This window comes from Physella acuta, unplaced genomic scaffold (assembly GCF_028476545.2).
Source record: "Physella acuta isolate Inbredline_101_S28 unplaced genomic scaffold, ASM2847654v3 ptg000397l, whole genome shotgun sequence".
NCBI lineage: Eukaryota > Metazoa > Mollusca > Gastropoda > Physidae > Physella > Physella acuta.
The window spans coordinates 203257-221035 of record NW_026731916.1 but is presented as its reverse complement, the minus strand read 5'-3'; the positions used below and the strand labels follow the sequence as shown (position 1 = coordinate 221035).

At 35.4% G+C, this 17779-nt stretch overlaps 1 protein-coding gene across 1 annotated transcript; it reads left to right on the top strand.

Annotated features, from left to right (window-relative positions):
* Window positions 1–12658: 12658 nt before the first annotated feature.
* LOC131942234 (fucolectin) lies at window positions 12659–15532 on the top strand. The gene is made up of 3 exons (XM_059301979.1): window positions 12659–12965; window positions 13725–13916; window positions 15232–15532. Exons 1-3 carry the CDS (start codon window positions 12682–12684, stop codon window positions 15530–15532), a joined length of 777 nt encoding a protein of 258 aa, XP_059157962.1. The 5' UTR covers window positions 12659–12681.
* The last annotated feature ends 2247 nt before the right edge of the window (window positions 15533–17779 follow it).

The following is a 17779-nucleotide window of genomic DNA, read 5'->3' as shown; positions in this document are numbered from 1 at the left end:
TAAAAAAAAAATTTCCCTCAATTTACAATAATTGAAATTACAATTAATCAGTTACAAGACACAAAATGTCCCCCCACACCCACCCAATAGCTTTTCTTGCGTATTTTTTAATATGAATATTATATTAATAAGTGACAATTATTAATGTAGAAAATCATTTTAAAAGCGAAATCAACTGCTTTTGTTACTTGTACGTGCTTTGGAAATCAGCCGACTTACGTAGGATGAGGGTGGAGGTATAGAGTAGAAAAGATTGGCAAACGAGCTTTATTCTCTTACTCGCTACACTTTTAATGCTATACTATCCATATATTTTATGAACTAAATGTACTGGAAATAATTAAACTTAATTGCTAATGTACAATTTTGTGTCGTTTTTGCCTTGCTTTCATTACGGCAATCATTTTGTTTTCTTTTTGTAATCAGTGTTCACTCTAAGCTGCGCGGCTGCGCGGCCGCCCAGCACTTACAAATATGCCGCGCAGACAAATCCTGATCCCGCGCACAGACTATCAGAACCACGGGCTAGCCTGATTCACAAGAAAAATTGTGGCCAGTGGCTTGAATTAAGCGACATTTTTAGTGCCTGTTTTGTTAAATATAATTGACTGGCCTCGACCAAGCTGATACTTAAAGTTTGTGACCTCGGTTGTCATAGCACAGGTCTAGTTTATGACTTGCCTCTCACCTGAGCGGGGTACCGATCTAATGTCTGGGTAACACTCCCTCTTCTTGATTTAATGGTTTATCCCAAAACTGATCGTAGCTGACATTTAATACCATGGCTGACCATGCAAGGTTGGTTTTTTTTATTGCCACTGCCCTCCCCCATCTCCCAACTCCCAACCCCACCCATTTCCTTGATACTTTGACGATTTACCCAAGTCAGATGCAAAGTCTACGTTACTAAAGGTGGATGTTTTTTTGCTGTTTGGTTTAAGGATTTATAAACTATATATCCAATTCTTGGGATCATTACGTGCACCTGGATCGAACTGTTTCAGTGTTCACAAACTGGTTTGGTAAATAAGGAATAAAAGTTTACTACTCTGTGCTATTTGAAAATGTTGAAAAGAAAAATGTGAGTAACAAGCGGTAAAACAATGCAGCAAAAAAAAGCGAGAGATTCGTTTAAACTGAAAGTTAAAGTAATAACCGATACGCCCGATTCAAAGAATGTTTCAGTTGAATTAGGAAGCATCTATGAATATTCCGATGAGTTTGGACTGAAGTGTAAGTTCTGTGCCGCTAGTAAGTGTAACAAACCCAACAAAGACAACGAATTTGTCACAGGAAAGCGTTGGGAATCATGGAAGCTTGACTACTTTAAACGTCATTTATTGTCTCGTGTTAGCGGAGAAAATGTTGCAATTGTGTACAACCGCTCAAATGGGACTGGTCTTAAACGTCTGCTGGTTGAAACTAACAATCAGCGAGAAGAACGAATTGAACAAAATGAGCGCCAGCGTTTAAACTAGGATCAAGTTCGAATCTTAATGGATAATGTTCTTCTCGCCATTAGGATGAACGCCTCGAAGCTGTCGGTACAACTGATTCATAACCACATGGGGAAGTATGTTTCTATACCAGACAGTTGGCGAAGTAAGAACTACGCCTTTGAGTTTGTTGAAGCAATCAACGAGGTGGTTGTAAAGAACATACTGACAGAACTTCGAGTAGCATCGTTCCACACGCTTATACTTGATGAAAGTACTGACATAACAGTACATAAAATGCTAATCCTTTATTTTAAATTTTGTCCAGTCAATTCTTTATTCTACAAAACCGTTTTTGGTGGGATAATTCAGCTTACCGCATGTGATGCCTCAGCTCTGGAGGCAACCATAACACAGTACTACACTGAACACCAACTTGACATGAATCGCATGGTAATGATAACATCAGACGGTGCATCGGTTATGTTAGGCCGTAGGAAGGGATAAGCTGCTTTACTGAAGGCTAAGGTCCCCCATCTTGTTGAACAGCACTGTGTTGCTCACCGAGAAGACTTGGCACTTTCTGACGCTTGGAAAGATGTTCATTTGTTTAAAGATATTGAGGTTCTCCTACGCACGGTTTACACCTTATTTAGTCGATCTTCAGTTATACAGGGCGCACTTGAAGAATTGGCCAAGGTGCATGATATGGATGTAATTTCTTTTCGACCAATTCATGAAGTTCGTTGGTTGTCACGTCACTTTGCTGTCAGTGCTTTTGTTAGAAATCTTGATGTTTTAGCTGCCTACTGTGCAGAACAAGTCCGAGACTGCAATGATCTTGTTTGTTGTTATGTTTTGAGATCATTAAGAGATCCCCTGTATCAAGTTGCTCTTTATACCGTTAATGATGTATTAACTGAATTAGCTAATCTATCAATGTTGTTGCAACGAAGTAATTTATCATCTATTGAAGCACATCAATTTTGCATTTCTAAAATACGTAAATTAGAAACACAATACCTAAGGGAAGATGTTTACTGGAATGATAAAGCCAAGAAAATTTTGAATGAGAACGTAGGAATTGACACACCTTTATACGATCAGTCTGCGATCATTTGAATGTAAGGTTTCCAGGAGATGAACTGCAGTTTTCGTCAGCTTTTGATCATACTGGTTTAAAAAAATTGTACATTTGAGTTTGGCGTCAAAGAGATTAAAGAACTGTGCGGAAAGTACAAAGATGTGTTACAAACAAATGAAGAGTCAATTATCACGCAATACAATGACTTCAAATTTCAGATCAGCAAAAAACTCAAATCAGGTTCAGTAAATTTACTATCCGAAATCGTAGGAGTTGCTTTAAACGATGAACAATTTAGCTCACTGACAAAGTTATTTGACATATGCTGTACTTTTCAAGCATCCAGCGCTGATTGCGAGAGAGGTTTTAGTCTTATGAACAGCATTAAAGTGCAAGCACGAAATAGACTTGAAGCCACAAATTTGGGAAATCTAATGCGAATTAAATTATATCTAAATGCTGGAGAGGATGTGGATTTAAACAAACCATATATTGTGTGGAAGCAAGGCAAGGTTAGACGCGAGAAATTGCAATGAATGCCCCTGAAAGGTTAGCTAATTTTGTTTTCAAGTCTGCTTTTTAAAGTGGTTAACATGTAAAACTGTTGTATTTGTATTACCGTTATGGTATTAACATTATTAAAATGATTGCATTACACTAACATAGTAAGTCGACCACATAACCTGTTGTCTAAGTATAACTCTGAAAGTTTCTATTGTGTATTTTATTTTATTTTGATGGGATTCGTATCTTCTTTTAATTGCATACGTTTCACTAGTCCTATACATTATACTATTAATTTATCAAAATGCATGCATTCATTACTCTGCTTAATTGTAAGCCTAAACATACATATTAACTTGCAAAAAGTCATTTTTAGCACCTCGCACACAACATATTTTTTGCACACACACTCTTGGTCCTTAGAGGGAACATTGTTTGTAAAACTGTCAAAGTGTTTTTTATTATCTTCCTCCTTTTCAGAATGCTACGAAACTTAGTTACAAAACCAAAATCCTCAAATCAATCTCAAATGTAACCTGAAACGAAAAATGTCATTTAAAACAAATTCTTATCCGAAAAATGGCTTTTTAAACGGATCCGGAAATTTAACTTCAAATAAAATACCATATAACCGTAATCTTAATACTTATACTAACGCTTACAATATGTTTACTTCCCGAATTTTGTTTTGTATATCTAAATTAACTTCTAAAATTAGGCTATTTAATTAGGCGTTTAAAATGTTTGCCTCTATTAACAATGACGTCTTTATTAGTGTGTATCGTTTTCGGAATTCGATGCTTAATAATATTTTTTATTCAACAATCAATGACACCATTCTATATTGTGTACAGACGTTAAATGTAGACATTACTACAGCACTTTGTCTGGTATCCTTGGTCTACTCGTAGTAACTTCGCATTCATACACAGTATAGCCTAAAACTTGCACCTAAGCTCAAACTTAACGAAAGGATCATTCAGAGATTCTATCAGGCATCTCTTCGGGAGGGGTCGGGGGAGTGGAGTCTCCAAAAGAACGTCTACCACCACAACGAACGAAATAATATACTTTTACCAGTATGCCCCTTCCGCCCCTCCTCCCACAGGAAAATGCAAAGATTCCCTCCCTTTCCCCCACACCCGGGGGAAAAGCAAGAATAATAATCATTAAAAAAGTTTTTAAAAACCCACGTTTTCTGATTGAACTAAAAAGTACATAAAATTACAGTTACTGGGTTATGTCCCTTTTTCCCCACGTTTTTTGTACAATTATATAGCGGTCTAAAATGATCAATAAAATGTTTCCATGGATCAATTTAGTAATAATAACAATTGAATATTCTATTGTCATCCAAAACAAAGCTTCCCTGAAAATTTCAGCGCGCTAGCTAACTGGGAAGTGCCCGAAATTTCGATCGCAAGATTTGATTGGAAAAACAAACAAATAAACAAACAAACAAACAAACAAACAAACAAACAAACAAACAAACAAACAAACAAACAAACAAACAAACAAACAAACAAACAAACAAACAAACAAACAAACAAACAAACAAACAAACAAACAAACAAACAAACAAACAAACAAACAAACAAACAAACAAACAAACAAACAAACAAACAAACAAACAAACAAACAAACCAACAAACAAACAAACAAACAAACAAACAAACAGAGGCGAAAGCAAGTTAAAGAAAACGTGGGAATAACTGGTCGCATTTGTAGATCATACCGACTAAAGTTAGACCTACTTCTCTAATTTTGACCCGTTTCGTACTTTTGGCCGCTGAACATCAGTAGGCTATGCAGATAGTGTTTCTTTCAGACTTTTTTCTCCGAGTGGCACTATAATTGTCAGAGGGCTTGGGGTGGCAAGATTAAAACGTCGAGAATTGTGAAAATGTCGATTTCAAATTTTTGAACGCTTACAATACTTCCTCTATATTCCATAAAAGAGAAAGTGTTAATGTAATAAAAGAATTTCTATAGCCCCCCTCCCCCCACCCCATCGGTTTGGAAGTGCGTTCACATAACTGTTGTATAGGAATTTGCGAGAAATTTTAGAGGAAATCACTCCAGCTTTTTTATTTCTAAAAATTACAGACAGACAGACAGACAGACAGACAGACAGACAGACAGACAGACAGACAGACAGACAGACAGACAGACAGACAGACAGACAGACAGACAGACAGACAGACAGACAGACAGACAGACAGACAGACAGACAGACAGACAGACAGACAGACAGACAGACAGACAGACAGACAGACAGACAGACAGACAGACAGACAGACAGACAGACAGACAGACAGACAGACAGACAGACAGACAGACAGACAGACAGACAGACAGACAGACAGACAGACAGACAGACAGACAGACAGACAGACAGACAGACAGACAGACAGACAGACAGACAGACAGACAGACAGACAGACAGACAGACAGACAGACAGACAGACAGACAGACAGACAGACAGACAGACAGACAGACAGACAGACAGACAGACAGACAGACAGACAGACAGACAGACAGACAGACAGACAGACAGACAGACAGACAGACAGACAGACAGACAGACAGACAGACAGACAGACAGACAGACAGACAGACAGACAGACAGACAGACAGACAGACAGACAGACAGACAGACAGACAGACAGACAGACAGACAGACAGACAGACAGACAGACAGACAGACAGACAGACAGACAGACAGACAGACAGACAGACAGACAGACAGACAGACAGACAGACAGACAGACAGACAGACAGACAGACAGACAGACAGACAGACAGACAGACAGACAGACAGACAGACAGACAGACAGACAGACAGACAGACAGACAGACAGACAGACAGACAGACAGACAGACAGACAGACAGACAGACAGACAGACAGACAGACAGACAGACAGACAGACAGACAGACAGACAGACAGACAGACAGACAGACAGACAGACAGACAGACAGACAGACAGACAGACAGACAGACAGACAGACAGACAGACAGACAGACAGACAGACAGACAGACAGACAGACAGACAGACAGACAGACAGACAGACAGACAGACAGACAGACAGACAGACATTACTACACCTTACATCAGATCAACTTAAACTTTGAGGAAATAATAAGAGTACCCCCGAGAAGGTTTCTAAGAAAAAAGTGTACACTTTGTTTTATCTTCGGTGTTGCGGCAGTGTGCGATTATGCGCCTGGCACAATAATGAGCACTATGGCGCCTTTTAAGCATTTCGATGCACGAAGTTGGGCTACTATAATTAATTACTAAATCGAATCAGGCTAGTGCGATTTTGCAGGGTGCGATTTGGAGCCACGAGCTTCCCGGCGAGCACTATATCGCTTAGGGTGCACTATGCATACGATGGTCTACACTTATAGTTGACTAGGCATACTGCCTAGCTTCGCTTAGGTTTTAAAAAAAAATGAGAAATTGAATGATTAATTAATAGGTGACTGGCTGTTATGTTAAATGCTTAGGGCCTAAATTTATACAGTGGAGTATTTTTATGTCGCTCAAATATTGATGGAATATTCGCAAACTTATAACTCGCAAGATTATTAGAACCGAAAGGGCTTTATTAATAGTATCAATCAAATACTATATTTAATTACTTTCGCACTTAATTTTTTACAATTGCAGTACAATACAAAACTTAATTTATAACAAAATATTTATTTAAAACAATGTTATACTTTATGATTTTTGTTTTTTCTTAAAAAGAGTAAACAAAATATTTAAAAAATATTACATTAAAAAGTTACCTCACCTGTTCAATGACCAAATCTCGTATAATGATACTTTCACTCGCGGTCATTTTTAGCCCTCTTCGAGGCCTTGGAGTCTGACCAACAGATTTTCCATACGGCCTAATCATCTATAGATGCGTATACAAAAGATTATTTAGATATACAAAGAGTAAGTACCCTGAAATCTTTGTTGAAATGACCCTCTGTTTTTCCCATAAAATACAAAGATTATATAGGGAAATACAACTGGTCAGTTTTGACCCCTTTACGAAGTTTTCCCAGATATGGCGCGTTTTTTGTGACACCCCAAGGCGTTCTCCTACCACCTCACAAAATATCAAGGTGGGTCGTCGGAGGAAATTTTTTTGTAAGAAAATACACATCGTTAACTCACAGGATATAGAGTAAGATAAACTTCTTCGTTCTTAAGTTTAGTGTTGGAAGGGATCCCCTCCAACACAATTAAGTATACGTGTCAACTGGTTATGCGCTATTGAGGCCATTGACTCCAATTTCAGCCTGCTTTTCTTTTTTGGATTTGCTTTCATAGCCTTTGTCAAACCAAGAACAAACCACAAGGCAGCAGTTGTTTGATTTTGGAGTTGTCTCTCCTAAAAGAGTGGCTGTCCCCAGCTAACGAGCCTTATCAAACTCGAGACTTTTCTTTTAGCAATCATGAGCTTTACCGACTCGGCCAAGCCGATGCTTAAGAGATTACTCATACACTATATGTAATATATATATATTAGTGTAAATATAAAAACACCAATCACAGAAGGACACTTAACCTCTGAATGTCAGTATTGTCAAAGTATGCAGCACTGTTATAGGAAACTAAATAATCAGGAAATTTATTATCATACAAATGTCATGATTTTATAAAATAAAAATAAAATGTGTCAGACAGCCCGTACAATTTATCCTGAGATTATATGTTTATTCAGATTTTTTAAAGAACAGTTGACAAGTACTGGCTTATTGAATTCATTTGTTTATTTGTAATGTTGTTATTAAAATTATATTATACATTTAGTTTTGTATCTAAAAACGTCGGTATAATTTAGTTTGAATAGATTTAACCGTGATCTAGATTTCCGGGTGTTAGATTTTATTTGTGTGTGTCATTCTAGAATAATATATCAACCCCACATTTCACACAGAGGCAATACTATCCAATTCTTAAAGACTAACTTTACACATCGCAAACATCAGCATTACACACCCCAAATCGTGACATGAAATCTACACGCAGCAAACCATAAAACCTTATCCTTATACAACAAACCCTCACACTAACCGTACACCACAAACTCACACATAAACCCTAAACACAACAAACCTTCACACTAACCCTACACACCACAAACCCACACACTTACCCTAAACACCAAAAACCAACACATTAGACCTACACACCACAAACCCACACACTTACCCTAAACACCACAAACCCTCACACTAACCCTACACTCGACAAACTCTTACAATAACACCCAAACACCACAAAGCCACACACTAACCCTACACAACACAACATTTGTTTTCCCTAACGTGAGTCAGGTACCCATCAGAGCTGGGTGGACTCAGGGACGTTCTACTGACTAGGACACGGATTAGGATTCGCGACTGACGTGATAGCAGCCACGCCGTCCCCTACTTTTGTAAGTACTACAATCGTAATAATACAAAGTGTTAAGTACATGTTTTATTTTAATCTTAGTTATACTTTAACCCTTAAAAAAATCTCAAGATTTAACAATTTTTTATGCTATTTTTCTCTTTACGTTCTTTGGTAATTAGTAACCTGGGTTATTTTTATGAATCTGGTAGATCTGTGCGGGTATATACTTGTCATGTTGAACATTAGTATCTTCATGTCCAAATCTGCCATCTCCATTGTCTCATACTCATCTACTGTTACATACGCCCGATAACTCGTGCTGTTTTCACACTTTGTTTATACCGGGTTACGTACCTTGATGGAAAAAAAATCTTTGCTGGTCATGTGACTGGATCACGATGTTGTTCTATATTTAGGTCAATCATTTCTGTGTCGAATAGGCAGGGGTGGTCTGGTTGTGTCTAAAGGGCCCGGGAAATTTCAAAAAGCCCCCCCCCCCCCCCCCAAAAAAATAATTAATAAATAATAATTAAAAAGTCCCATAATTGTGCAATTTTCCCTCATCAAAGTTTGACGGCCCAGGCCTACAAAGAAAGCGACGGGTCTGTTTAAAAAAACTTAAGAGTACACCATACATTCCGGTGTGCTGGTGGAGTATGCAGTGCTGGCGCCAAGTTATTTAGCGCCCTAGGCAAAACTTATTAAAACGCTCCCTTTCACACAAATTAATTACTAAAACATATCCTATAAGAAAACAATTCATTAAAAGTGACATATTAATTTATTATCGATTGCTAACACGTTATAAGTAGACATCAAAATCAAATTTTACTTGCCTCCTTCGTCTCAAAAGTTTGTACTAATTCCTTCAATTCCACTTTGCAAGCGTGATCACATTTTATTGAAATTGGCAAGTCCAGGAGTCTACTTTGTACTTCACGACATAGCCCCTCTCCCCCCCCTCCCCCCCTTCCCCTCCCCCCTTAAAAATTTTAAAGTGCTGCACACCCCCCCCCCCCCCTCCCTGAGGAAAAACAGTCTGGAAAAAAAACACTGAAAAAAAAAGTTCTTGTAGTGTTTTACAGAAGCAAATAACTTAAAGTTGTATTTATACGTAAGCGGTCAACCTATCCACGGGAATTGGAAATGAATGTAACGTTAAGCAAAGAATTATCTCCCATTTGAAAATCCAAATAACAAAATTTTAATCAAGGGAAATAACTTTCAAATCAATAGCTAAATTAAACAATTGTAACAAAGATATGCTTGAAAAATACAATAAAACGCTCTGCATTGCATTAATTAATATTTGCAACAAATACTTCATATTAGCTATGTAAGCTTGTAAAAACAATATATTTTATCTATTTTTTACTTAACTGTAGGTTTTATTTAAAAGTTTAAATACGGTAGATTTTGTATAACATATTTCTATTCAATTTTGATGACCTAAAGTTTAGTGCACTAACGATTTAAAAATGTTTGTTATAAAATTTTGGATCCCTTTATTATAAAGGGATGCCTTTCATTAAATCAAACTCTGGTAATTGTTTTAGACTTCGCAAGAAGTAATGATAAAATATAAAAACAATTATAATTAGAAAAAACAAAGTTAACGGTAAGTTATAAATTCCATCCTATTTAATATAAATTAATACTTTAAAAGTGGTAATATAGATTCCTAAAAAACTAAAGATTTTTTAATTAGAGAATGCCTATCTTTCTTTGTAGTGTGTTCCGTCCTGAATTAAATAGTCTAACTCGAGTACTCGATATACTCTACTACATTCACTACACATATCAAACTTCGATGCCTAAACATAACTAGACTCGATGCTCCAGAACTACGACACCAACTTATTTAACTTCACCAAGCTCTACAAACGGTACTCCTAATCAACAACGATTTCACTGGACATACTACTACACTTTAACAGTCAATATAATTCGATACCTTAATACCACAAGAATCAATACTCCCGAACTTCAGATCTACGATACTTCATCGCCTGCATTGTCATATCTCTACTACCAATCAGATTCCACTAGACCTTCAACTACACAACAGCCAAATAAAAATAAAGACACATTAACACCTATATACTTTACGAATCCTATCAGCAACGGCCTTCCGTCGTTACTCCCAAATCTAAACGAGTCATCAAAACTTACCAAACAAGTACAATACTATGATTACCCCATCATTACAAAACTCTATACACCAGGACAGATTTCAAATTCAAAGTCAGATAAAAGGAGACTTACAAGCCCTATTCAAATATTCGAAATTTAAATTACGAACTTATTTAATCGTTTTCTACTTCAATTATGTGACTCCAAATTAAAAAGGCAAAGTGACTGGTAGAAAGCGCCCCGACCTTTCCACGCCCTTCCATATTAGGGAGGTGGGGTAAAATTTTCACCATCGCCATTAAATAAAGGCCTATATAGATCTAATTTTGGAGTAGAGGTGCAGAATTGATAGTTCTTCCTGGTTGTATGCAGTCCCGTAGATCGTAAGTCATCGGAAATTGGACCTATGTGTTGGAACGTTTTTAAGTTTAGTTTTCCAGTGACGATTGTTTCAACTTTTAAATATGTTTTTATCTAGCACTAATATGTCCTTTACAGCACCGTTCCTGTGGGCCCACTGGGATATGGTATACAAAAAATTGGCTTTTAACTGAGTAACATAAACCATCTTTTCAGTGTTGAACTACATCAATTGTTCATTTGCTGTTTTTAGTGTGGTGGGAGTTTAATCAAAAAAAGTGTACAGACAAAAGCCTGTCAACAGTATAAAATTTTAATGCAACACTTTGTTACAATTAAATACAGTCTCACGTAACCGATTATCGACTTGCTACTTGGCTTTACAAATAAGGTATCGATTACTTTAAATTAATTCGAATCGCCAAAAAATCAATCCCACCATGCAGAACAACTCAATAAAGCTTCATTTTTCAGATGAAAGCGTACATTAAATATTTATAGAAACCTTTGTCAAAATTTGCTGCGTGTATAAAGTTGCTCCAAATAACCTCATTAAAAAAAGTCGTGTTGTTACTAAGTTATACCACAACTGCCCGTGGCAAAGGTGCTGCTAATGTTGTACTTTAACTCACCATAAGAGGTCATCCATAAATGACGTCACGCTTTTTTGGACGATTTTTACCTCCCCTCAGTCACACGTCGCCACAAAAATCCAGACCACCACTCCCCTAAAAATGACGTCACACCTCAGCCTACAACACTCCTCAAAATTGCTGCTGAATTTATTTTTAAAACATCGATATTATTCCAAAATCTTGTCAGAACTCTGTCAATAAAGTATTTTGATCAATTCCTATTATAGTTTATTAAAACCATTTTCTAAAACGCGAAATAACGACTAAAACTCGTTTTATAACATTGCTTTTTATAATACAACAAAGTGACGTCACACCATCTGAACCCCCACCATCCCTATCATCACACACCGTCACAAAATCACGGACCCCCCTTCCCCCCTACGAGTGCGACGTCATTTATGGACGACACCTAACCCTAATATAATTCTGATTAGACATGTGTAAACTCCCTGCTCAAAACAGAAAAAAAAGAAAGGTTTTTATTCATAAATGAATTCAAATATGTCACTCTGCCTCTAAAACAGCATCCTCTATATATGCTTTTAAAAAAACGTGTTCACCTTAATTAAGCTAAGTACTATTTACAAATCTTAAGGTTCCTGGGGCAGGTCAAGTAGACTTCTCCAATTTCAGTGACCTAGGCATATGAAGGTATAGTGCACTATGTCTAGCCGCCATTAATAACAACATTGAAGGTTTAAAAATTATAATATATAAGTATAAGATGCTAAAGTAATTTTTTTCTTTGGATTTTATGACTTTTAAAAATATATTAATAAACTTTTAATACCAATTAATGTAAATTTTAAATCTAATTTAACTTTAGAAACAGTTATGTCAAAAATTTTATTTTTATCATTCAAAACTTAAGTAAGATTTTTTTTTTAAATGTCTCAACTATTCTTCATAAAACTGTTTCGTATTTTAAGTTTACTGTAATTATAATATTTACTTTATTTTATTATCATCTTTTCCTACTTAGTTGGCTTTCCGAATCATCAAACTTTTCAAAATGAAAATCGGGCGCAAGTTCCCCAACTTGTGGTCACCCTTATACTTTCTACCAAACCCATTCCTTTCATTAGTTAACCAATGTGATCGCACAAGTCTACCGTATCGGATGGCACTAGGGTACTTGACGTTCGCCTTCTGTGTTACATACCTACAAACATGTTTGGTACTAGCAGACCTCTACAACGTGGCACTCTACAAACCATCGTATCAAAGTTCCGACTTTCTCGACAGAAACAACCTATCTTTCTGGGCTGCCCTGGCTAACGACGGCAACCTGGATTATAACCTGGATAACAGACACTGTCAGCACACGTTGGAGGATCAGCCTGGATGGTGGATGGTGGATCTCAGGGGCGTGTATACGGTGGAGCAGATTATAATTACCAACAGGTGGGTTAAGTTTGATGTGTGCCGTTTTACCTAGAGAGATAAGAAACAATAATTATTTAAAGATTTAAATAAGTAATGAGAACATTCAGTTAAAATAGTCTTAATTCAAACAATAATAATTGTATAACTATTATTGTCATTGTAATTTAAATCATATTTTATAAAAACAATTATTATTATAAAATAGCTATAAACGAGGACCTATGGGTGATGCACACAAAGTTAAAAAACTGACCCAAAAATATTATTTATTTTAGTTTTACGTGTACAGTTTTTCCAAAATACTAATTTACTTGAAAATGTACGTAAAGCTAAGTGTATTCTGGTAAATAGGTCAACAACCAGTTCTTTGGCTCAAGCAGGTTTTATTGAGCTGTAGAACTGATTGGTGACCTAGTTACCATATATATATATATATATATATATATATATATATATATATATATATTTCACATTTTTTAAACAATCATTTTGCGTTCTACATACACCTACAATAATATGCCGTACTATAACTGTAGAATCCTAAGTAATTTAAAATAATGACAGCTGTTTTTTTTTTTATGAATTTTGTTTCTCCAATAATGTGGTTAATAATGCCCACTTCAGCTGGGTTAGAATTATAAGTAATTTACATTATGATAAACTTTCATTTCCCACAATGTGTGTCGATCAATTATTAAACTATGCTTGTACATATCATGGCCAAACGTGTCACTCTTGTATATTATTGAAATAAAACATCAAACATATTTTTTTCAGAGGTGACGATAGCTCCTACCTAAGGACACAAAATTACCAGATCGATGTTTTCCAAACTGACCCCCGGCTCTCAAGCAACTTTCAGGCTGCTGGGGTGGTGTGTTACATCAGGGTGGAGCCCCTGGGGCAGGGGGAGACGTACACACGGAACTGTACCACACCAGCTGTGGGGAGATTCGTCAGATTCATCAGGTGACCCCTCAATCCTCATCTGACTTTCTTAAACGTCTTTAGTTTAAGAGATGGAATTCTTTGAGTTGTGGGGTCGGCGTGGTCCAGTCGGTAAAGCTCATGGTTGCTAAACCGAAAAGTCTCGAACCCTGGTGCTGATGAGGCTCGTTATCTGGGGACAGCCACTCTTCTAAGAGAGATAACTTCAAAATCAAACAAGTGCTGCCTTGTAGTTTGTTCTTGGTTGGGCAAAGGCTATGGAAGCAAATCCAAAAAGAAAAGCAGGCTGAAATTGGAGTCAATGGCCTTAATGGGGCATAACCAGTTGACACGTATACCTAATTATGCTGGAGGGGATCCCTTCCATCAGTAAACTTAAGAACGAAGAAGAAGAAGTTGTAATTGTTTTAATTAGGTGATATATTGCTAATCACACAGATCTGAGCTAAAGTGTGTAAGGTACACCTTTAGCATCTTTATATTCGCGTATCAAATAAGTCAACTTAACAATATATACAATTTGTTTAACCGCCCAAAGTATCATTTAAAATAAATAAATTAAAGATCTGCATTTAGTATTTCAGGATACTATGTTAATGATTTTAATTAAACTATACAATAATAAAGCATAATGTAATAAATTATTCAACCTGAAAATCTAATACAATAAGGATCTATTCTATTAATGGGATCAATGGACGAATGCAACGCGATAAGGAAAATAAGGATCCATGACTGATGTTTAATGAGGCATAATATGCCTAAATCTACGTGCTCGTGTATTACTTATATCTATATCTATATCTATATATATATATATATCTATATATATATATATATAAATATATATATATCTTTATATATATATATATATATATATATATATACATATATATAACGAGCTGACCCGCGACGTAGCATACGCCGCTATCTAGTTGTTTTATTTTCTACTTATCACCAATTCATAATTTGTGATTTTGACACTACCCCACCGCCCTGCCTCCCGATCAGTGAAAGGAGCCGTTTACAGACGACAATGAAAATATCAAGCAGAACTTGTTATCTCCCTTTAGTTTGAACCCGTTTAAAAACTAAATTATCTGCCCCTAATAGCCGAACCGGCGATTGTAAACATTCGGGGTGAACCACAGCTCACCCGACAGGTGGGGAAGAGGGTGGTGGCTAAGCTGCGTGTTTTCTATGGTCCCCATGAAGAGAATTATATATAGATATGTATATATACGTATATGTATAATTATCTACAGATATATATTTATATATAGATAGATTTTTAGTACTTATACCCCTTTCTATCACTCCTGAACATGCTGACCAGATACACCAAGGACTACATGAATGTGTGCGAGATTCAGGTCATGTCCAGTCAAGCAACGATCCAAGAAAATTATTTTTCTGTCAGAAAAAATTACCTCCTGCCTCAGACACCTTACTACACGACTCACGCCGGCTGCTCCTACACGTGCATCACACAGTGCCTACAGCGTCGGGACAACGAGACATGCACCGCCCTCAACTGGATTCGAACCTCAAACGAATGCCAGATGTTTAAACTAGATCCACGCTTTATGCCAATGCTACAATCGGACTTGACTTCGGATTTTTACATGGAGAAATAGTGTCGACTGTAAAATGTAACATCGAAAGTCTCAAAATAGAAAACAATAAATGGCCTTTGGTTAATTAGATTCTTATATTTAATTAATGTTGTTTTAAATATCAGTTTATTTTTTGTATGGTGATCGTGTTACTTAGCGAAATGATGCAACGACATATCATAATTTAGGCAACAAATTTGTGGATTAGAATTTCGGATAAAAAGGGTGGATAAGACTTCAGGACAAAATGGTGGATTATCCAGAGGCGTCGTGAGGTGGGACGGGCGGAGTTGCGGACCGCACCTGGCTAAACCATTTAGGGGGGGGGGGTGACATAAAAACAAAAAAATTGCAACAATATATGAAAAAATATGCTTTTTGCCAGCTCAGTTAATGATTAATTACAGTTTTAAAAGTTTTATGTACAAATTAATGATCCCGACAGGGAGGGTGTGGGGGAGGCTGGGGGGAGGAGTTGACACCAAGACTTAACTTGCTAACCATTGAGAAAACTATCTCTATATCCATCTATACTCGGCTATATATAAACATCGTTACTATTTACTGTGCGCACTTTAAAACTATCAATCAAATGCAATATGCGCAGATTAAAGAAAAGTTTTGTTGAATATTTTCAATAACCGATAACTCAATCAATGACAGGGGTAGGATGACATTTTTAATAATTTACTATTAATTTACTATTTGAAACATTGCTTTTTTTACTTGAATTATTGATGGATTAAAATAATATGAGGACTAATCGACGCCATTAGGCAAACTGGTAGGGGGGGAAGGGGGGGGGGGGGACGGGACACACCATGTTGCAATTGCAACTATATATATATATATATATATATATATATATATATATATATATATATATATATATATATATATATATATATATATATATATATATATATATACATACATGCTCGTGTATTAGTTATATCTATATGTATATATATATATATATATATATATATATATATATATATATATATATATATATATATATATATATATATATATATATATACATATATATATATATACATATATATATATACATACATATATATATAATATATATATATATATATATATATATATATATATATATATATATATATATATGTATGTATATATATATATATATATATATATATATATATATATAATATATATATATATATATATATATATATATATATATATATATATATATACATATATATATATATATACATACATATATATATATATATATACATACATATATATATATATATATATATATATATATATATATATATATATATATATATATATATATATATATGTATGTATATATATACATACATATATATATATATATAATATATATATATATATATATATATATATATATATATATATATATATATATATATATATATATATATATATGTATATATATATATATATATATATATATATATATATATATTATATATATATATATATATTATATATATATATATAAACGTGGGTCGGGCAGATTTATGATTAAAGAGAAAAAGCACACAACACACGAATTTCGGAAATTTGATGGTGAACGTACCCACGTTTTTTGTCATCAAATGTATGAACAGTTATCACAAGAACCTGCACAGCTCGAGGAAGCACACAATCTACGAGCAGTCATTGGTAGATCCCCTAGGGTCGAAAGAAAAATTTATTTTCTACTTTTTAGTCCACAAGAAAAACGTGTTTTTTTTTTTAAAGTTTTTTTTAAGTATTTTATTTACGTATTCGGTCCTTTTTGACCTCTTTAAAGATTTCTTAGTTACGCGTCGATAAATGTGTATACCTCTTCTTACCCCCCCCCCCCCCCTTTCCCAGATTCAATAAAATGTTTGTAAACTTTCTTTTACGAATATATCAAGTAAATCAATGATAATTACAGGAATGTTTTTTCTTTCTACTTGATATCCGTGACACTGAATGGTTATTTCAAAGTTTCTATCTAACATATTTTTAGACGCGTAGCGACCCTTCTCGGCGCCCGGGGACAAAGTTCAATTTGGCGCCCCCCCCCCCTCCCGTTTATTTATTTTATTTATAATGCAAAACTGCAGGTAAAATGAGCTTTTAATTATTTTTTTTCAACCCATTTTGGCACCCCCTATGGTTGGCGCCCGGGGACATATGTACCGCCCCAACCCCTCGCTACGCCTCTGCATATTTTAATCGCCAGCGGCATCGGAAAATACCCATTTGATA

What these genes read in the sequence shown, in the direction of transcription:
- LOC131942234 (XM_059301979.1), top strand. Translation starts at nt 12,682, where the DNA reads ATGGCACTAGGGTACTTGACGTTCGCCTTCTGTGTTACATACCTACAA. An exon ending in CAGATTATAATTACCAACAG is followed by an intron (nt 12,966 to 13,724) that starts GTGGGTTAAGTT and finishes TATTTTTTTCAG; the next exon opens with AGGTGACGATAGCTCCTACC. An exon ending in AGATTCGTCAGATTCATCAG is followed by an intron (nt 13,917 to 15,231) that starts GTGACCCCTCAA and finishes CATGCTGACCAG; the next exon opens with ATACACCAAGGACTACATGA.